The sequence below is a fragment of the Motacilla alba genome, chromosome 10 (genome assembly GCF_015832195.1).
Source record: "Motacilla alba alba isolate MOTALB_02 chromosome 10, Motacilla_alba_V1.0_pri, whole genome shotgun sequence".
NCBI classification, from domain to species: Eukaryota; Metazoa; Chordata; class Aves; order Passeriformes; family Motacillidae; genus Motacilla; species Motacilla alba.
The window spans coordinates 4413658-4436209 of record NC_052025.1 but is presented as its reverse complement, the minus strand read 5'-3'; the positions used below and the strand labels follow the sequence as shown (position 1 = coordinate 4436209).

At 45.0% G+C, this 22552-nt stretch overlaps 1 protein-coding gene across 6 annotated transcripts in view; it reads right to left on the bottom strand.

The window, feature by feature from the left end:
- Positions 1–22552, bottom strand: part of PEAK1 (pseudopodium enriched atypical kinase 1) — a 109767-nt gene that overhangs the window by 29602 nt on the left and 57613 nt on the right. For all 6 annotated transcript variants that reach the window (XM_038147125.1, XM_038147123.1, XM_038147127.1 and 3 more), the window contains one exon: positions 2961–6227. In XM_038147125.1, coding sequence (XP_038003053.1) covers positions 2961–6115 — 3155 coding nt within the window. In that variant the 5' untranslated portion in view covers positions 6116–6227. The remainder of the gene's footprint in view (positions 1–2960; positions 6228–22552) is intronic.

The following is a 22552-nucleotide window of genomic DNA, read 5'->3' as shown; positions in this document are numbered from 1 at the left end:
TGAGTTTACCCTGTAACTGAAATGGAGATGGCTGTGCCCAGATCACATTAGTTCAGCTCTGATGTGCTTTATGAAGACAGCCAAGGAAGCAGCAGGACTGTGCTGCACTTTGCTTTGAGGAAATGTCTCAATCTAACAAGTTGCTGCTGGGTATGAGCAGTGATGTCTCAATGAAGGACAGGAAAAGCCTTTACCTTGTGAAACTCCAACAGGAACACTCTGATCCATAAGATAACAAAGCCTTTGAAGGATCTTTTTACTCAACCTGTGATGAGTGGATGGCACGCTGTGCTGTACCACCTTCATCAATTGCAGTGACTCAGGCCAGAAATACCATGGTATCTTTTGGTCAATTTTAGGTTTTGCACCTGAGAACAACTGCTGCTTCATGAACTAAAGGTGTTCTCATTCTAATTAATGATAAAAATGACATGACTGCTGATTTTTAGCAAAATTATCTACCTACAATTCTTGGTAAATTTAATATATCATTATTAGCTAGCTCTTTTTGAAGCAGCATATGTGCATCCTGCCATCAAACAAACAATCACACTGACAAACCAAGTTCCTTTGCATAACAGAGAGATAATTTTCACCTTTCTGAAAAACTGATAGTTTTGCAAGTGCTGTTCAAAGGGAAAACTGACCTTTCCAGTGATAACTTGAAATACCTTCAGCTGTTTTGTAGTTGTGTTATCAATCTTTAGCAGCTTTGTAATCCATTGCAAAGTAAGGAAATACTGGATCTTCATTAAATTTGCTTCCGAGACCCCCCAGTAATCTGACATTTTTAAAGCTTATCTTATTTTCCAGGTCATCAGTTTGTTTTTTCAGAGAGCTTGCTGTTCTTGGCGTTCTGAGTTAGGGAAGTGTCCTGTTCACTGATTGCTATCTTCAGGTCATCCATTCTCCTCTAAGCCTCTGTAGGCTTAACTGAGCATTCTGAACATCTTTTTCATGCACATATTTTAGCCTGAATTACAGCTAACCTTGTACTAATACCTGGAGGTTTAACACAAAATAAGCAAAGCTTCTCATGGGTTATGCCTCCTGCTTGAGCAAAAATGGCATTTAAAAATCCTGACTCTCACCCACCAGGGTATTAAAAATGAAAGCCAAACCCCTTAAATAACAATAAAAACCTTCAATTATGCGGCATTATAAGGCTTCACTTGGTCTCATTAACAACATTAAAAAGTATTAAAAACCCTAAATAACTCAAGGCACCAAGAATATAAGAACTGAAGCATAAAGCTCCCAATGCCCAGTGCTCCCACAACTCAGCACCTCAGTGTATTTTCTTTGAAATTTGTAGAAACCAGGGAACAATATTGTCAGAAAGAAGAAATTCCAATTCTAACATTTGGGAAATTCCAGTTTTCACTGGGGAAAATTTGGAGATATGGTTTTAACCAACATCCTTGTGACCTGAAGAAAACTAAAGAGTAAACATGCTTTTTGGACTAAGTGAATGAGAGATCAGGGACCTACGGCCTTCAAAAGGAAGGGCAGAAGGAGAACAGGACACATCCCAACAGCACCATCTCCAGGGCAGCGCAAGGATCCCTGACAGGCTGCTCCTGCCCTCTCAGCACCCATATCAGCAGCTGCTCCCTGCTGCCCCATCCCCTGGCACATCAGCAGCTGATGTGGCTGAGCAGTGACTGCCAAGCTCCTTTCCGCTTGGATCTCTGCTCTGGTTCACCAGAGCACAGGACCTGTCCTGCCAGCACAGGAGCAGGGCTCTGAGAGCTGGGAGCAAGGCAGTCTCCTGATGGCACTGGAACCAAAAGCAACCTCACTTTCCCTAGCTTGCCCCAGACACAGGAGAAAGAAACCAGGTTCCTGTAAAGGGCATTGAGAGCACAAACTCCTGCAATCCTTTAACTTGCCCTCTAAAGGCAGCTACTTCCCACCAATTCATTTAGGGCAAATCTAGAGACTGCACTATTCTGGCACTTGTCTTGTATGGAGGAAGAAAACCAAGTGATTTTGCTTTAGGACAAGTGACAGTCAGTTTATGGTAAGCTCTAACTATGCTCACACAGAGATTTCTATTTGGTTAAAACTGTTTTTAGTTAAAAACCACTTCAGTTTTCTTGTACAGAATATGGAGAAAGAAAACCAAAAAACACTGTCATGATACATTTTCTAGGGCTCACACTTCACAAAATTTTTGATTTCCTCCCGTTAGGTTGTCGTTATAATGAAATAAATAATTCAAGTTTAAGGCTACTTTGGAATTGGTTTGTGTAATAACATTGGAAGACAAATTCTAACATATCCACAGCTGTGGTCCAGCATTCAGGGAACTCTGCTCTGCCCACATGACTGACTGCAATGGATGTGACAAGCTCTTGCTGGATCTAATACTGTCAGGGGACAAAGCACAGTCACTGCTAAAGGCCTTGCAAGACAGGGATAACACTATTTTGTAGATACCCTAATTCTGTTACTACCTTTCTACAAGGTTTATTTCGGGAGTGCTGCAGTGATGCTGCAGTGTGGTTAATTAGCATCTGTTGAATTCTTGGGCATGTGAGGTAAAGTTAGCACAACACCTTCCATGAGCCACAGATCTTTTCATTTCTATTGTACTTCTCAGTAGTTGCTTCCTATTTCTGCTGAGAAATTCTCAAGTTTCCCATAACACAGAAACACTTTCGTTAAGTAGAAATTCAAGAGAATGGATGTGATCCAATGGAACATGACTACTGTGACATATTAGTGAGCCTGCAAGACAAAATCTAAATATCAGGTACTGCTTCTAGTAAATGTTTTACATCTTTTCTGGTTTTTAACATAACAGAAAGATTTTAAAATACTCTCTAAGTTACCTAAAATAAATATACTTTGAAAAAAATGCATTAATGTAATAAAACTCCTTAGTGTCTCCCTTTTCAGCAGCATATACAGGACAGCTCACAACAGAGTAAGTGACTAAAACAGCTGAGTGGTACCTGGGGATTTTCTTGGGAGCCTGAGGTGGTGAGGAATGGCTGGCTGTGTTTTGTTCTGAGCTCTCCGGAGGCTTTTCCTGTGTTTCCCCCTTGTCCTTGGCCAGTGCCTCTGCGATGGCAGACTCCAGCCCGGGCTGCTGCGGGAGCTCAGCCCGGGGCTCCGCCTGTGCCGGGTCGCACCTGTACATGAACACGATCGACGGCTTCTCGCTGGAGTCCGACTTGGCCTCGCTGAACCAGTGGTGCCGCTGCACTGGAGGCGGGGGGAGCATGTGTATAACGGTTCCGTCCAGACCCACCAGCTTCCCTTTCTCCCTGTCTTTCTCTCTCTCCTCCTCATCGTCAGCTTTCCTGCGGCGGAAGAAGCTCTTGAACGATATCCAGCGTTTGGGTTTCGCATCGGGACGCCGCCCCTCCGAGTGCAGGATGGACTCGGCTTCTGTCGACCTGGTGGGGCTGTTGGGTTTGGCCCAGTTGCTGAAATGCCTTTGCAGCAAGTTACTGGCGTGGTAGGGAGAAGAGGTGGAGCGTGGAGGGGGGAATGGCGGGGCCTGCTCTGCCTGGGGACTCGTGGCGCTCGGGGTGGCTCGCGCTGGCTTTGGAGAGGGAGTGGCAGCTGGCTGTGAAAGTGGATCTTTCTGCATTTTAACGGCAGTGCTTTCCATCTTGGAGGACTCCACTTCAGGCTGTGATGTAAACAGAGATTTGGGTCGTACCAGGGTGTTTTTAGTAGCATCTCCCTCAGGGGGTAAGGAATACAGTTCTTCTACACTGCAGGACTTGGGAGCAGACTGAGGCGTTTCTGGAGGAGACTGTGGGGGCTGGATAGAAGCCACAATCTGTGAGAGCACCGTGCTCGCGTTCTCTCTGCCACCGCCGCTGCCAACAGAACCGTCCGGGGTTACGTCTGCTTTTGCAGCAGGCTCTTGCATTGCCTTTTGAACTCTGGAGGGGGAGCTGTGCTCAGCACTGTGACTTCTCTGTGAGGATATCTGGCTTTTACTGAGGCAGCTGTTGAACTCCTGGACCTTCTGAGCCACAGAGCCCAGCCTGCACTCAGAGCTCCCGGCCGCCCCCTTCGCTTGGGGCAACTCAGTGGATTTGCTGCCTATGGCTTCAGTGGCTTTACTTTCAGTTTCTATTTCTTCATAGGTATGGCTTATCACACTTGTGGTTTTATCTTTGACAGACAGCTCCCCAGTGGTCCCTAGAAAACTTTTATAGATTGCCAAGTTATCATACGCATTTGGATTGATTACAATAGGAACTTTAATAGCATTTTTGGAACTCCTAGCGTAAGTGGGCTCATCATGAATGATGATAGGGAAAGGTGGCATGCCAGCATTGTTGTAACTGTTGAATTTTATCTCAGACAAATTAGGAGACTTAACTGGGATCGTTTTTGAAGAAATGTTTGTAGCTGTAGGTGAAGTAGGAGCTGACTTGTGGCTTGTCTTCCTGGGAGGAACGGAAGGTCCTGAGCTGTTTCCAATCAGTTCTACCTTAGGTATCTTCTGTCTTGGACTAGTGCTAGAAGTCCACACTTCCTGGTATCTGATTGCGCTGGATTTTTTCAGGTTAGCGTGTACACGTACAGGTGATGCTGCAGAGGATGCAATAGGTGTGCCTGGGGTTACTGGTGAGCTTGGGTTAGATGATGCCTTTTTGGTTTCTGAGGTTTCAGGCTGGTTCTCTTTACATTCACTGGTCATGGCAGCTGATACATCCACTACGGTGTATGGCTTGCACACTGGCTGTTCCATGTTCACCACCCTGTAAGGTTTAGCTTGCTCCTCCACAGGCACCAAATTAATAGTCACGGCTTGACCAGCAACATCTGAAGGACTTTTATTCTCCTGCGTATCAGTCTGCACAGCAATTTTGCCATCCTTCTCCTCCAGGCGAAGCGCAAGGACTGCCTTGTGAGTTTCCTGACTTTTCAGAGCATTTCTGGGTGCTTTCGGTGCATCCTTCACTTGTTGATTGTCACAAAGACTTTCATATTCTGGTTCAATCACTTTGAGGTCCTGAGGAGTGCTAGGAGATAACCCTCCATTACAGAGCTTCTGGGAAGAACTGCTGGCTGTCCCAGAACGAGACTCTTCTGTCAAAGAAGAATCAGGAGATGTAGAATCAGAAGATACCATGCTCTGCATGCTCTCTTGCCCATAAAGAATCACAGTCTCCTCCCCGTAACCATTTAAAATTTCATCATAACTGTCGTCATAATCCACGGCACAGATCCGCTGCAGAGACTTGTTCCGAAGGGGCACAGTATTCCATTTTTTGTCAACACAGAACGGAACAGGAGACAGGGTGTTAGCTCTGAAATTAGCGAAGCGAGGTTGGCCCCTCATGCGGATTTCCATTGCTAACAGCTCTTCATCACTTTCATCCCAGCTCTCGTGCTCTTCCTGCATGCTGCCAAAAAACGTGTCATCCTCACTCTCATCTCCACTAGACAACTCTGGATAACAGAAACGTCCACCTTCATTACTTATGACTTCAGTGCTTCCACTCAGAATAACATGCTTACTCTGTGAGTCCTTCATTCCACCCACCATGCAGCTCGGAGGGATCTTCCTTTCTAACGATCTTTTGTAACAATTATTTATCCTTCCCAAGAAGGTTTCTCTCGAGTTTGTTTCATTTCCAGTGAGCTGAGGTGTGGTATCCAAACCTGCGATCTCCTTCAGAACTTCTGTCAGCCCATTATTATTGTTATTCGGTATCTTCCCCATGCCCTCGCTGCTGCCATAAGGCCTAGGAACATGGCTGTAACCTTCGATCTCCTCCTCGTTGTTATTGTTCAGTGGTTTTTTGCTCAGCACCGCCTTGTTGCGGTTCCACCCCACGGGCAGGGGTTTGTTCTCGCACTGCTCCAGCACGGCCAGCTCCCCACAGAGCCCATCTGCCACCATCATGGTGGGTTTCACAGCTATGGTCGGCTTCTTGGCCACGGGCGGGCGGAAGCTGCCGCTGCCTCTCCCGGAGCGCTGGCTGCCGCTCTGGTTCGCATTGGCTTTCAGGTTTCCATGCGAGAGCGGCTTCTTTTCTGCCACCGGGGGTAACTGGTGCAAGCTCTTGGGCTTGAAGCAGTTCTTGCATTCACCGGGTTTCCAGACGTGCTCAGTGAAAGTGTTGCAAGCAGACATTTTCCCAGAGCCCTGCGCCTGCAGCCCTGCTGCTCAGTGCATGGCAGGAGTCTCCTCCATGGGGCTCTGCTCTGCTCACCCAGTACCGCCACTTCCTGGAGCAGTGATCATGCTGCAAGAAACACAGAGAGGATGAGAATGGGGAAAAATCTGCTTGATCATTTTATTTTTCACACTAGGGATAATGTGGAAGGACCAAGTAGCCTTTTGCTGATGTCTTCATTTACAACACTATATAGCTGAAATGCAAAACCAAATTGCAGCTATCATTCTTCTCATACATAAAGAATTAAAACTTTGGCAGCTAAGTCCTATGTTACTTAAAGCAGAAGGAGGGAAAAATGGCAATGACTGAGAATTTAGAGTAATTCTCTTGACTAGTTCAGGACCATTGACCTTTAATTTTGTCCAATAAAACAAATGCAGGAAGAGGATATAAACCCAAAGATTACCACACATTACGCTTTCACCATAACTACTCAAACATGAGATAGAAAAGCAAGAGTATGTTTACTCTCCTAAATGCAATTCAGATAATTTGTTCTAGCTTTGAATGTGAACAAGCTCAGCTTAAGTGAGAAAATGTGTTCAGCAATCCCAAACTCTGCCATTTTAGCACTTTTTTCATCAGAGTCAAATGATAACTGGAGAGGTATTTTGGCTGAACAGATAGGCTGTTCTGATGTCCTGGAAAAGTCAGATAACAATACAGTGGAAATCTTTCTAGAAAGTCACTGTTTTTTCTCCTTTTGCTTACCACAATGGCAATAAACCATTCTGATATCCTCAATACAAAGCCAAGGATTTTTAGTCCCTGATTTGTTTCACATGTAGCTTTTCTACCTAACCCCTCCAGAAATAACAACTGAAGAAGAACTGCAAATCTCCTTCAAAGTGAATCTTTTTATTTCCTGAAACAATCAGCCTTAAGTAAAAATCAAACACAAATCTGCTGTGCTTTATAGTCACCAGAGTATCCAGGATTTGAGAGTTTCATGAATTAATGCCTGAAGATTTTAAGCCTTCTGAGCCAAATCCACAAGTCTGTTCTCTTCGTCACTGTTGCATAACTCAAATTATCGGAGACATTTCACTGAGGTGAAAGGATCTCTACGTCCACGGCTACCTCTGTAAACACAGGCACTGGAAATCAACAATGGTCTATCCTTACAGGCCTTGGGGTGCAAACATCCTTGCTGCTCACCCAGTACACCGAGAGGGCAGTGCTGACCCCCTGCAGGTCCAGCTGCAGCTCCCCACAGAGCCCGTGCTGGGAGCAGCACCAGGGAGGCTGTGCTGGAACTCTCAGGGCACCACTGGCTTTCATCAGCGCAGCGAACAACAGGATCATTAGGAGAGCTGACACCGGGAGGGGTTTGTCAGTCTCCTCACGTCCTGCTCTGTGTTTTGGCAAGGGCTGTCCTGTGCTGGCAAAGCAACAGAGCAATCCCGATCCAACAGCAGATGGGGCTGAAGCCTAACTCTATTAGTGCCTGCAGACACAGCCGTGCTACCAGGGCTATCACATTTCATATGCTGACTAAATATGTTTCCAGACAAAGCTTTTTGCCAAAAAGCACTGCCAAAAGCTTTCTCTGTATGACCTAAGAGATAGAAACTCTGCCAGACTGAGATCTGCCCAAACTTCTAGACTTTATCTTACATATACAGAGTAAAATGCCTTTGTATGTTTCTTGATCTCTCTCAAGTTTTGTTGCTTCAACACCTTGCAAGGCCATATATTGTAAGCAGAAAAATTACATTAAGAAATAGTTCTCCTAAAACCAGAGAAAGAGCACGTACAAGAATTTTATACTCTGGTTAGCTCCCTCTTTTCATGTGTTTAACAAACAGAAGGAGTAAAGTTACACTAATGGGAATCTAAATGAAATGCTTTCTTGAAAAATGTATTTCTCCATCACATAAAAGCTTTGAACAATGAATTTAAACAAAAGGGTTAGTGCTTGTGTGGGGGTTTTGAGATCTACCCGTGTGATCTTATTTCTCTGAAACTGCATAAGCTGCACTTGCTCTAGAATCCCATCACAAGGCAGGCAGCTTTATGGTGTTCCAGGCATTTCCTGAGGAAGCTCTGCAGTGCCCACCTGCCTGGGGCTACATCCTGATGTGATGACACCACTGCCTGTGTCACAACACACCTGTCATTCTCCTTTGCCCTGACAGTGATGCTGGCACTTCCTCTAAGCCAGAGAAGGGCTACCTACACTCAACCTGAGAATGGGAACTACAGGAAACTCAGCAGAACCACAGTTCTCCAGAGAGAGGAACAACTACAGCTCTGTGCTTCATCCCAGAACACGCCCCCTGGGTGCCAGCCGTGCTGCCTGCAGCAGTTTACCTCAGCAACCACACACCTGGTGACTCTGGAAATGCAGCTGTGGAACCTGGACACAGTATATACAAGCCATGTGAAGATATTCCAGCTCTTTTGGTCTCCAACAGTCAATAGAACCGGTTTGAACACAGCCCTGACCCCCAGGATGATTTGTGACAGTCTGGAACAGAAGAGCCACTGACTCCCTGGGTCTGTGAACCCCAGCTGGGTTTGTAACTGGCTTGAGCACAGCAGGATGAGCAGTTCCTGTCACAGGCCCTGACACTGCCTGCAGCTGCACCACAGAGGAAACAGCCACCTTCCAACTAGAGGAAATGGATCTTAAGAAAACAACCAAAACAATTCCAACACTGTGCTACTTTTGTACTTTGAAATCAGAAGCACTCCTACGCTATTTCAAATTAAATCCACAGTGACCTTTATATGCTGAAGCAAGCATTTGCATTCTAAAAAAAGTCAGTTTCTTCCTTACTGGACAACTAAAAGCAATCTTTCTGCTGCTTTCCTCTCCTTTAAAAGAATTCCTTTTTCAACTACAGATTCTCGATCATATGTGGTAATTATGGTGAGAGTAATTAGGAGCGATAAGAGAAATGAAATCTTTCAGTAGGCTGTTGCTTCCATGGCTGTCACCAGCTGCAGCTTGGCAGGGGGCAGCAGAGGCCATCGAAGGGACTGAAAATGCACACAAAGACAAGGAAAAAATCACCCTGACATTCTTTGTCGCTGGATTCCTACACTATCTCCAAAACAAAGCAGGGCAATGAGAGATCCAGGCACTCACACCTCAGATCTCTCCAGCTGCAGGTGACCAGATGTCTTTTCTTCCCTACCTTCCCTGCTTCCGCTGACACTCTATGTGCCTGCTAAGGAACAGGAATGTGCACCCTGCAGAGCTCCTGGCTCTTCTGAAATGAGTAGTTCAGATGACAAAACTTATTTGAAGATGCTCAATCCACGCAAAATCAAGGCAATGACAAGATGTTCCTCACAAAACAGCATCAGACTTGTAAAGAAAGTATTAATAGCAAATATGTGACATCAACAGTCTGCATTTCATCCCTGTATCTTAAAGCCTTTTATGTAAGTTGGTAAACAGAACTATTCACAATTTATACAGGGAACCACTGCAGTGCAGTGACGTTAAGGAACTAAAATTCACCCAGTGAGTCAGTGTCAGGAGCAAGTACAGACAGACAACTTGCAGATCGTGACACTTCATTCACTAAATGGTTGAGTCAGCACAGATAATTTATCAGCCTTAAAGGCCAAATCATTCTGTGTGTATATGAGACTAATGCCCCTCATTCCAGCAGGTACACAGCTGTGCACAGGAGGGCTCAGCCTGGCCCTGTTGAGTTGGTATCAAGCAGTCAGGAAGGCAAGAGCATATTTCAGTTTTCAGGTCAGAGGGAGAAGATGACAGATTTGGAGTTGCAGTGCAAAGATGAAGCAGGGATCAGCTGAGATACCCTCGTGTCAGGAAGCTTGCACAGCAATGCAGAAATGTCTCTGTGGAGCTTTTATTTGTTGACATCATCTTTGCTGAGTGCATGAAGATAGTAATAAACATGCATTTCAGGCATTTTGCCTTTGTTCTAGGTAATTTCAGGCTGGCAGGTCTCCTTTGGATGCATGCTGGCTGAATCACAATGAAGGCCTTCTCCAGTAATACTTTATACTAAAATAATCCAATTAAAAAGAACTTAATTGGTGTGCAACATTCCCTACAATTTCAACATTTTAAAAATGAATAGTCTCGGTAAGTACCAGATGGTGACACGCACTAATTAATCAGGCCTGCTCAATGAACGAGCATATGAAAATGAATGCACCTATTAGACATGTGCTTGCAATGCTGTGTGCTGCAAAAAGCTCCCCCCACTGAAAGGCTGGGACCCTCTGCTCTCCTCTGGGATCACCACATCCTGGCACAGGTTTCCTTGGGTTTGTCCTCCTCCAGGGAAAATCCATTTACCTGTAGTGCTGCTGGCCCTGACAATGGGGTTGCAGTTTTTACGCTGCAGAATAAATGCATTGATCAGCCTTCTTCGGCACCAGTCCAGTCAGGGCTGCTGCACAACCACAAACCTCTCCCCACTGCCAGGCCTGTCCTCAGACTGAAAAAATCAGCGGTGGGAATCCAACCTGGGCTTCCTATATGGCAGTGCCCGAAGGCCACAAAACCAGCACGGCTTTGTGGTTTGTCTGAACCACTTAAAGCATCTGGACAGTCACTGATCATCATAAACAACAGAGCAAGTCTCACACAGCAGGGAAAAAGGGATGGCTGTTCTATGCCAGGATTTGATTTCTGTTTCTTTTACATTTTAATGCAATCATAAACATTCTAAGAGACTGTTTTAAAACACGACACTGGTGCAGGTCCTGCCTGGGGGGCAGTGGGCTGTGGGAATGCTCCCAGGGAGTGTCCAGTGCTCCCCTCACTCAGCTTGTGCCAGGAAAACCCGTGGAACCGAAGAATGCAAGAAGCACTATGGGCTGGCACACCTTTTTCCCAAAGTGAAGGATATTTGCTAAATATCAGCTCACTGCAGTACCAAGCCAGAGCTGTACTCTGGCAGAGAGCACAGATGAACATTTCCATAAATGCTGGGCGTTACCACTTTTGTTAAAAAAGAAGTTTTATCTTGCTGCAGATAGGTTTTTTTTTCCCTGTTTTAATGTTTCCCACTGTATTTTCTCTCCTTTAAAAAGAGCTCAAATGACATAAGTATTTCAAAATACTGAGTAAGTGAAGGAAAACCTTAAACATGTTTTTTTTCTTCCCTCCCTAAAACCTGCAAGGATAAAACATGATAGAAATAACCAACGGACTGGAGAAAAAACCTGCCCAGGGCTAGACAATCTGTGATGCTTCAGAAGAAAACAGGCACTTCTTTGCAATTTACCTAACCCAAAGAGACAATGGCACAGAGCGAGAAAAAGGCAAGGAATATCCTCGGGATGTGCCCAGGTACTCTGAACGGATTCTGCATCACCACACTGGGAACACACTGAGCTGCCATAAGGCCAAGCTCTGCCCTTTGGAGCTGAGGCCCAAGGGGCCAGCCAGGGCAGGTATTTGAATAAGGACTCTCATGTGTCCCAATAATAAGAATTCTTGACATTCTTATTACTGGAGATTTTTTTTTCCTTTTGGAAAAAGAAATCATCATTTAGCATTAATAAAAATTTAAATTTATTTGGTCCATTTAGACATATATAAATTGTTATAATGATGATCACTCAGACGTGGTAGCACAGTATATTCTTTAGGAATACTTTTTAATTAACATGGAAAATTGATTTTATTTTCTACTTTTAAAAAAGTGAGGTAAGCCAAACTATAAGTTGTTTCCTTTCTGAAAATGGCTGTACAACATTCTAAGATTTAGCAGCAAATTATGGGTGTACATATCAGCTGACAGGAAAAAAGCACAATAATTATAATTTCAAAAAAAGTATCCTCAATTCCAGTGCATTTCAGTTTCTCCCTACTTTATTTAAGAAAAACTATGAGAATTAAGCCCTTCACAGCATTTTAAAAGTGCACCTGTATGGCTGTATCTTGACCAATCTAATTATCTTTGATTTACCCTTCCTGGGCTCACTTGGAATTCTGCCCTTTGATCTTTTCTCCTTTTGTTTAAGCACATGCAAACACTCGTGGAGAAGAATGAACTTTACCAAACCTCTCCAGAGTCTGCTCACAATAAACAGAAAAGCAATACCTGAGAAACATTTTAGTGCTCTTATAGTCAGAGACCTGGGAACAGTTGTGGTTATCCTGCTGAGCACAGCCTGAGAAGGAAAACAGGGTGGATCACGCCTGGATTGTGGAGTCCAGCAATTCTGCAACTTCTGTTTGCTTCAGCCTCTCTCCCTTGCACTCCTGCAGGCCTTGGCTCCAAAGATCTGAGTGCTGAACACCTGAGGCAGCAAAACCCACAAGTGTCAACCCCCAAAACGCCCCATAACCCCCGTTTCAGTTTAGCAAATAACTTGTGGATAGCACAATACCAAACAGCATTGGAAAGGATGGGGAAGAAGTGACTAAACAGGAACCAAAGCCACAGGGAAGTGTCGGGGCAGGTAACTCAGGAGGGAGGGGCTGGCTCACAGCCAGGGCAGGATCAGCTTAACACCGAGGCTGCAGCACAGTGGGCATCCTCTACTGGTCCCAGACCCCCCTGGGAACCTTAGGAGTCATTAAATAAAGACTTGGCAGGATTAAGTTTAAAAATAAACCACCACGAGCCATTATAAAAAAAATGAGGTATTAAAAATAACCGATAAATTACAGCAACAGCACAGCAGGGCTGGACTGTGCAGAGCCAAGAATTGTGGAGAAATTCAGGAACCAGGTGGCTGAGCTGTGCAAAATTAGAGTCCCTTATCAGAACCAGGCATCAGTGCAGCACAGGATGAAGGGATCTGCTCCTCATCATCACTTCTGGGAAGGAAACCTGCTCTTCCTACCAAACCATGAACCAATGGGCAAGAGAGAAATGGCACAATTTTATTTTAAGCTTTTAAGAAGTTCTCTCCAATTCCTAATGGCAGGGCATGCAAATGGTGTCACAGCAAAGGCCAGGCAACCAGCAGATTACATGCTTTCTGTGGGAGAAAATCAATGACATGATTTACTGAGTATTGCACTCAGTTCTATTTATGACATCTCAGGAAGAAATGCTGCATAAAACAGCCACAAAAATATTTTAATATGGAAAGCTTTTCATCCCTTCGGTGAAACAAAAAGATTAGGATAGTTTAGTTCAGAATTGAGACAAATAAAATAATGTAATAGTATATTAAATGATCCGTCACATAAAGAAGACGGACTGGGTGTTCCCATTTAGTGTCTATCTCAAAAAAAAAAAAAGCAATAAACCAAATGCAGCATATTTACATCTCCAAAAAGAAAATTATTCCACATAAAACGCTTCCTGAAAGAAGCTGGCACTGAGATCAAGGGGTCCATGGATTCAGAGGAACAAGCAGACATTTACACATGGGATGAGCCATGACAGTTGTACGAGCTGGGCTGAACCCAAAGCTCCCGATTTCAGAGTTTGAAAGCAGCATTAACCATTTCACAGCAGAAGAAGATTTGCTGATTTCCAGATTGTTCCCGTGCTGGCCTCTGGAGAAGTCTGGGCAGGGTAAAGGGCAGGCACTGCTGGGGGCTGGGCCCGACTGCTCCTCCTCTTACCAGATCCTGCTTTTTCAGTGGGTTCAGCTTGAGCCAGCAAAATAACCCTGTGGTGCAGGAACACTGAGATCCCACCATCTCCCACTGGTAAGGTCAAGCCTTTCTCCCCTCTTCCCACACTTTGTCACTCTGTCCCAGACTTGTAACTCAGTCCTGGGCCATCCCTTGTCTCCATTTCTACCTTTTGTGACTTCATGTTTGACCGTGGGCAGCTGGGGCCCCAGGCTGTCAGGTGCCTGGGCCAAGGGACTGTGCCACACCTACAGGTCCTGCAGGCGCCTGGACAAAGCCACGGCCACACCCAGGTCAGGCAGTGGGAATCAGCCAGGTAAGGAAGCAAGGTGGAAAGAGATTACTAAAGATGAGTACTGTTTGAAGCTTGGCACACTACAGGCTAGAAAAATCAGGCTAAGGTTAAAGAGGAATGAGAGAAGAGGGATTTTTCTTTAAAAATAACCTAATCAATTGAACTTTTGAAGACACATACATTACTATATTATGGTGGAAAGTAGAAATAAAAATAAGCCCTATACTGCTGTCTCATTCACTATGTGGTAGAGCAATGCCTGGAAAGGGCCTGAATCTTTGTAAAAACTCCTCCAGTTTTCCATTCCACAGCAACCATCTCCTCCCCCTGCCATCTGCTTGGTGCACTCATTTTGCCTCATTCCTCACATCTATGATCAAAGACAGACATTCTAATTTGAGGGCCTCTTTGATAATCTTGAGAAACTAGCTACAGGTAATTTTTTGACCATCAAAGCTGGTTCCAGCAGCTTACTCTCAGTCAGGCTACTCTTCTAATTAGGGTGTCATTTATTCATCCCAATAAGCTACTTCACCAAGCAAGATGAATGTAAGAAATTTTAATCTGCAGTCGTAAGCCAGAGCAATGAAATGAATGATGAGCTCCAAGTCAAAAGGTTAAAGATATTAATGTTTACTGGTGTTGAAGTTTACAACAGATAATTTCTTTGCTTATTCTACTTATGCTTTGCCTAAAATCCATTCCCATAAAATGGCAAGCCACCACTGATAAGAATGTTATTAGGGATAAAAAGCACCAGCATAGATGAAATTCAGAAAAGGAATTAGGAGGTACTGGCATTGGATGCTTTTGGCATACATAATAAGAATTGACTTTTTCCTTATTCTGATGATTAAGTGTTGTGCCTGCCAGCCCACAACACCCCGATGTTCCAGGCACACTGTGGGGGCTCTGTGTGCAGCCCTTTCCCCTCGTGCGGACAGAAAAGGACTAACAGCCAAACCCAGGGCATCTCACAGTCAGTAATCAGCTTTTTAGCCTACCAAAAGAGACAAGATGTAGGGCAGGAAAAAAACCCCGGCAAAACCCCAGTAATTTATTTTAGTTCCCAAAATCTGATTCCGTACTTTAAAATAATCCACACATGGAAAACTGTGCAGTGAAGGCATCATTAAATACAATCAAGAACAAGATCAGAAAGGAAATGCAACAGAAATCTTGTGTTAGTTTTTATCTTTACAGTCAACGACCGGTTTTTGCAGCTGGGGAATTTGCTCAATTTACTCCACGAGTGAAGAAATAGCCTGCATTTTCACAGACAGATGTTTATACCTATAAGTGTGTAAACCACTATAATTTTTAGCCAGTGCTGAAGGAGGAGCAAGGGAAGCAGGAATTCTGAGTGGGCTGCTCCAGGCTGCACTGCCCATGTGCTCCGGGGCAGCAGAGCAGGCAGCAGAGCGGGCAGCTGCATGCGGCCAGCCCAGCACCAGCGGTGGCTCTCCAGAGGAGCAGGGCTGAGCCCAGCCCAGCACCAGCTCTGGCTCTCCAGAGCAGCAGGGCTGAGCCCAGCCCAGCACCATGGTGGCTCTCCAGAGCAGCAGGGCTGAGCCCAGCCCAGCACCAGCGGTGGCTCACCCAGAGGAGCAGGGCTGAACTCAGCCCAGCACCATGGTGGCTCTCCAGAGCAGCAGGGCTGAGCCCAGCCCAGCACCATGGTGGCTCTCCAGAGCAGCAGGGCTGAGCCCAGCCCAGCACCATGGTGGCTCTCCAGAGCAGCAGGGCTGAGTCCAGCCCAGCACCAGAGGTGGCTCACCCATAGGAGCAGGGCTGAGCCCAGCCCAGCACCATGGGTGGCTCATCCAGAGCAGCAGGGCTGAGCCTAGCCCAGCACCAGCTCTGGCTCTCCAGAGCAGCAGGGCTGAGCCCAGCCCGGCCCGGCCGCAGCTGATCATAGCTGGGAATGCCGAGCTCGCAGCCCGGCCAGCGCTCGCTCCTGGAGCAGGACACAGCATGAAACAACAAAGCTGAAGCACAGCAAACGAGCTCTAGCAAAGGAAAGATAAAGAAAATCACTACCAACATTCAATTCTCTTTCTTTAGTTCCTCTTTACAGATAGAAATGTTTTCCTAAAGGAGCTGATTGCCAGACACAAATTTTGCTACTTGTGCTTGACAGAATCCTGAGAATGCAAAGCCTTTTGAAGCCAGAAAAACAATGTGAATTTTCTACTCTTGTACTGCTGAGATGACTCAATACCGGTCCACAGGGGTCTGAAGGTAAAAGCAGAACCACACTCATCTGAATTCCTTGCCTTTCAAACGAGATTTTTATGATAGAATACTTTATTAGCAAACTGGGCTGCTACAAGCCCACACCAGAAACCACACCAAGCCCAGGGCAATTACCTTTTGTCACTGCCATTCCGAGTGAAATGGGACAGGCTGCTATTACCTGCTCTCTTGGAGGGTCTTGAGGGAGGTTTATTCCTGCCACGTGCAACGTTGTGGCATTTGGAAGTAAATTGTTTATAACAAGAAGCAGTGTGAGACAACAGCCGCAGCACAGCATCAAGCTGCACAGCAGCAGCAAAGCTCTGCCCCTGCTCCCTCTGAGCTCCTGGGCTCAGTCTCCAGGGGCTGGCCAGGAGGCACCACCATGCTGCACTGCCTGAGGGAACTGCTCAGGAACACAGCCCGGGCTGCCCTGCTGCCACCTCCTGCACGGGAGGGGACGGTGATGCCAGGTGTCCCCAGGATGGTCACAAAGGAGATTCCACGCTCCCTGTAGTGCTTAACCCTGCAATTTATACAGAAAAAAAGAGGTATGGCACATCTCAAGGTTCTGGGCTCAACCTTGGCTTAATTAGTGGTGGTGGCATATGTTCTGTGATGGTTACATAAACAGGGATGGCATCCCGACCGGTGGCCAAGGGGTTGCCATGGTAACTGTGACAGCCATCAACGCTGCCTTACTCATCGCTTTCCCCCATACTCCAGCAGCACTTCTGCTTCTACTTTGCTATTTTCAAATACAAACATGAATAAATGGAGCTCTCTGGCCTTCCCTGCAAACGAAGCTGCCCAAAGCTGTAAGCCCAATGCCATTTGTGAACTGTGAGCAGCCCCCTTGGGCACAGCGCAGTGTTCCACCCTGGGGACAACCACCAGAAGAACCCTTCCACTGCTGCAGCACATTCCTGCACACCTGGAGGCCAGGCACTCTCCTCTACAGCCCAGTCAGCCAGAACTCATGATGATGATGTGCTCATGCCTTCCACAAGCTTTTCAGCAGCTTCACTTCTCTCAGTGCAATCAGGCAAGCTTGGCCTAAAATCTTTTACTCCCAGTTTACAGCTGTACATAATGAATAAAATGTATTTCCTCCATCTTTTTTTCCAGCGCACATCTCTGCTTTCAAATTTCCTGCTCTCCCTATTTACAATTTCTTTCAGACTGCTCATAAAAACCCTTGACTAATTTCAGGACAAAGATTAATACAGAGCATCCTGCTCAGTAGCACCTCCTACCTACCTCAGTTTCAGACCTGTTACCTATAGCCAGGCCTAACCCACAGAACATCCACTGCATTTTCATCATTTTGGTTTCTCAGTAACAACATAGAAAAATGAAATTAAAATACACAAGATTTAAAAGTTAATTTAGCCTTTTGAATACTTGTTAATCAGGTTATCTATTTATCCCTCACTAAAATCCAGCATCTGCAAAGATGATATACAGAGGCACCAGGAAGACAGGAAACATGGTTTTTCAAATCCAAGGAATTTGTGGTTTATTTTAAGGCTGTTTTAAAAAGCAAGCCTACTGTTTGCAATAGTATCCAGCAGTTATTCAACAGAAAAACGAGTCTCAGTAATGTGAATAAAGATTAAATGCTAATTTTTTTGATTTCAGTGATTTGCAGGAATATTTTTTGGCATAACCAGAAAATGAGTCACTACTAACTTCACCTTCTATGACTGTTTCAAGTACAAATCATTTCTCATCTGACAATCACTCAGCTTTTAAAGCCAGCTGTTTTATAAAGCCTTTTGTTGAAAGCTGGTATGTGAACATGGATCCCAAAGCCTTAATTTTGAGAGAAATTGCAGTATGTCAAACTCAATAAAGGCAGAAGACTTGTTTGGATGCCAGAATTCTGTATGTTAAAAAAAAAATCAAAAATGGTGAAGTTAATAATAGGAAATTTATCAGCTGCCTGGATACAGGTATAGGATTGGCCTCTTGGCTGCTTCATACAGCAGAGCTGACAAACTGAAGCAGATCTTCTCTGTGCTGTGCAGGTCTTCAAACTACATGTTAATACAACAATTTTTGCTACATAAAAATACTTGTTTCTTCTTCCTTTCTTTCGAGAGCAAAGTAATTTCCTTACTTCCATATGGTACTGCAGTAACAGGAGGAGTAAAGAGAAAAGTGGAGACACAGTGGTTGTGAGGAGCAGCTCTGCACAACTTCTGTTCACCTGTGGCTGTGCCAAAGCAAGGCTTGGGTTTTGGGTGGCTTGCAAGAGGAGCCCCTGCCCTGCCCTGCTCTGCCAGGACACAGTGCAGCCCCAGGCAGTGCCACAGCCAGGCACAGCCTCAGCTCCCTGCACTGCTGCTCCAGCCCAGAGCTCTTCCAAGGCTGAGATAATCCGACAAAAGGACGGGCTCACAGTGCTAATGAGCTCCGTGCAGTCAGGAGATAGACTGGAGCCTCTGCCTCTAATGCCCGATGTGAAATCTCTTCTCTCCACATAAAGCCCGGGACATTAACCATGTTTTATTTTCCCATTTTTCTTTTCAGGGAGCCTGGATGGATTGTAATGCACATGGATAGACTGAAATGCTCAGCAGATGATTTTGCTTAAATCTCAAGTAAGACAAATGTGAGGAGATCTTCAATCACTGCCCTGGGAGGTGTGGGCGATGTATTACACTTTACAAGGAACAGCATTTGGAAAAATTCCCTTTTCACTCCTCAGCCACTGTACTCTTTTAATTACTTGCTAAACTTGGAGAAAGAAGAACGGGAAAGGAAAAGGGCAGAGGAGATTTGACAGAGCTAATGAGATGGCTGCCTGCTGAAGTGAGGCAGCATTAATGCCTGGGCTGAAGGAGGGGCAGGCAGATCCCTCACCTCCCCTCGTGGCAGCAATTCCTGCAGTCCCTGCTCTGCAGTCAAGACACCGAGCTCTAGCAGCAAGTTCCCTGCCTGAGTCAAGGCCTTTGTCTCATAGGGTATGATGGAAGATTTCAGTCTGAGGCTCTGTAGAAGTAATAAAATAAATTCTGTCTCAAATCTCCACAAACCTGTAATATGCCAGGAACCAGAGACAAATGAAAGTCTCTAAAGGTCCCTGGAATTTTACCACTTGCTGTGCCTATGCATTCCCCAGTGCATGCTTCACTTTTACTGAAAATTCAGTGCAAATAAATAAATTAGGAAGAGCTGTCATACTAATTTTTTTGCAAGTGCAATTTCAATCTTCCTTATGAAAAATGTGATTTGAAAACTCTTGTAGATATTAGTATCCAAGGACTACAGGTTTTTTAATCTGTTTGGTTGGATTTGATGAGCTGCTCCACACCAATGTGGACAATACCTTTGTTTCCTTGTAGATGCAAACACGGGAGCATCTTCCCAAGATCCTGAATTATGCCTGCTGCTAAACACACTCCAGGAATTCTCAGGTGAGTACATACTTTTCTTACAGAGGTAACCAAGTTCTGAGTCTGACAAGCTCAGAGGTGATGCATTAGGTTCAAAAGTTTTGCACAAGTAAAGCACAACTGAGAGCATTATTGTCTACAATATTATTATTGTAATATCTAGTGATAAATGTAATACCACTAGTGTACAGCTTTAATTGAAATGTGAATGAAACTGTTTGTTGATAGTCTCCTTCAATTGTCCTTTGCTAATGATGAAGATAATTCTAATAATTACTGTGCCCAAAACATCTGGGAAGGAGATCAAAATCACTATCTGAAAATGAAGTACAGTAGTAGTTCAGGGATTAAAGTCACATAAATGGTGCCTTCTTTAAAAATACACCTCTGTAGTTTGCATAGTGCTGTAGCAGAGAGGTATAAATTAGACATATTTATAAACACATACACAAAAGGGAAGAAATCACAAGTATCAGATCCACTGGAATATTCTGACATCTTCACATTGAGATCTACAGAAGACACACACATCCCAGGCAGAAAGCTAAAGTAAGTGTGACCAGATAAAAGGGGACTTAAAACTGAGAAAATACGATTACAAAACAGAAATATTATACTATTAATGAATTCCAGGAAGAGTTTAACCTAGCCAGCTGATCCAGTGAAAGATGTTAAAGTGGGGATGGTTTAAAGCAGCCGGTGAGAAGCCAGTGGGGAGGGTGAGTAACACCCAGGCAGACCCTGCTGCAGCAGATCCACCGGAGGTCACAGCTCTGCCCACAGCCCTGGCTTGGGGATGATTCCCACTCTGCCCTCTGCTGGAGCAGCCCCAGCACGGGGGCATTTCAGCACCACAGCACGCAGGCCAACACACGCTGTGCCAAACTCCAGCAGGTGACTTCCAGCCCACATCATGCGCTCCAGCTGGTAAAAAACAAGTCTTCAATTCCTATAGTAACCTTGTGGGTATGAGAACATGCAATTTATGGCAATTATTTTATAAGGGAGAAGGGGAGAGATTACAATAGGATTATGAGCAAGGAACTTCCAAACCCAGTTCTAAAATTATCTTCAGCTTTAACAAATCACAACTCTAACCCCCTCTCCTTTTTGCTTATTCCTAAAGCCTTTCTTCTTTCTCCTCTTGTGCTTAATCTGATCTAAATTCTTTCAGGATGTCAAGGGGATAAATCTGCTATTAAGAGCTACTAGTTTCCATTTGCCTTTTAGAAGTGGGTGTGTGACAACACTCTGAGGCATTACACAGGCAATTAGGTATGTACAGGATGCCCTGCTCCAGAGAGACAATATGCAGAGAAGTGGAGGCTAAAGCACTTCTGCATTAACAGGAGGACCCTCCAAGTGCTTTGCACAGTGTGCTCCAGGGCCACTCAATTGTCCCACAGTGTCAGTATTCCAAGCAGAAGACTTTAACTCTGTTTCTTCCCAGACTAAAGGATCAACGCAGGAATCGGGTATTTATCCAATGCCAGTAACAAGATTTCTACCTAGCAATTTTCTGCAACTTAAATGTAAATGATGCATGTTCTTCTGAGATATTAAACACAAGCCAAGTGCTTTAACAGAAAAGCAGGAAACACCCCAATGATCTCTGTGTTTTGTCATCATCAGTGACTGCAGCCCTGAGGAGCCTCCAGCTCCTGCCAACCCCGTAGCACATAAGGACTCAGTGCAGCTTCGAAGAAATTATGGCACTTTCTTATGTGCATTCAGAAAGAGACAGCCATGAAGCATTGCCTCGCTAAATGTTATAAAAGTTCTTATAAATATTCATGTGCAGCATTTGTACTCTGAGTATTTAATCATTTCTTTACAAGAAAGGAACAGGGAGATGGGGAGAGGAAGAAACTACTGTTTCTTGAATTCCAAAGAGATCAAGGTAACAGAAGAGGCAAACTTGTGCACAGGTGATCTATAAATTAGTCAGCACCAAACCCAGAAACCTACAAAAAAAGGAGAATTTTTTCAGATAGATTTTCTTTTTTCATTACATCTGAAGCTACACAATAGTTTGCAGGTATTAACCTAATAATTTCTTTGATATTTGAATTACTTGCCTTTTGATCCTTTGAGTTTTTACATAATTGGCTTTGGAAAAACAAGGCCGATCTGTTGCTTCTGATATTTGTGTGAAGACAGATTCAGCTGGCTGCACTCTGCACTGCAAAGCCCATGGTCTCAGGTAAGCCCAGCAGCAGAGCAGCAGCACTGCCTGGCTGCAGAGGCTTTGTGCCACGGGCACTGGAGCCATCCCCTCTGCCAGCCTCTGTGCAGGCACTGCCTGTGCAGCTCTGGCCATGGCACACAGCCCTGCATCAAAGCCTCTCAGAGCTGAATTTATCAATACTGCTGGGAACGAATAGAGATTTCTGTAACACGTGCTGACAATACAAAAGCCTGCTCACAAGTGGCTCGTGCACAACAGAGAAAATACATTGGAAAACAGCTTTGATGGCAAATTATAAACCTAACAGAAAAGCCAAGAGATGTGGAACAGTAACACCTGAACTGCTCAGAAATCACCCAGCAGAGACAGCAGTCAGGGCTCCTGCCTTGCTGTGATGTGGCCTCCAAGCCAGACCAAGAAAGCCTTGGACACTTTTTCCTCTCCTTCCACAACAGGAACAGCAGTTCCTGCTGCAGACACGTGTTACACTGAGCCTCTGGGTACCAGTGTCTGTGCAGACCCCACAGTCTGGATGCACCTGCCCAGCCAGGATGCTGCAGCTGGAGGAAAAAATAACAATCTCAGATGTTTATGACTGCAGGCCCAGCTCCTTCACACACACCCTGGCTGGCAAGCAGACCCAGTGCTGGCTGAACAGGCTGGGACAGCAGCAGCAACAGTGGAAGAAGCTTATAAATTTGGTGCTTCTGGTTGCCTGTTGGATCAGCCAAGGCA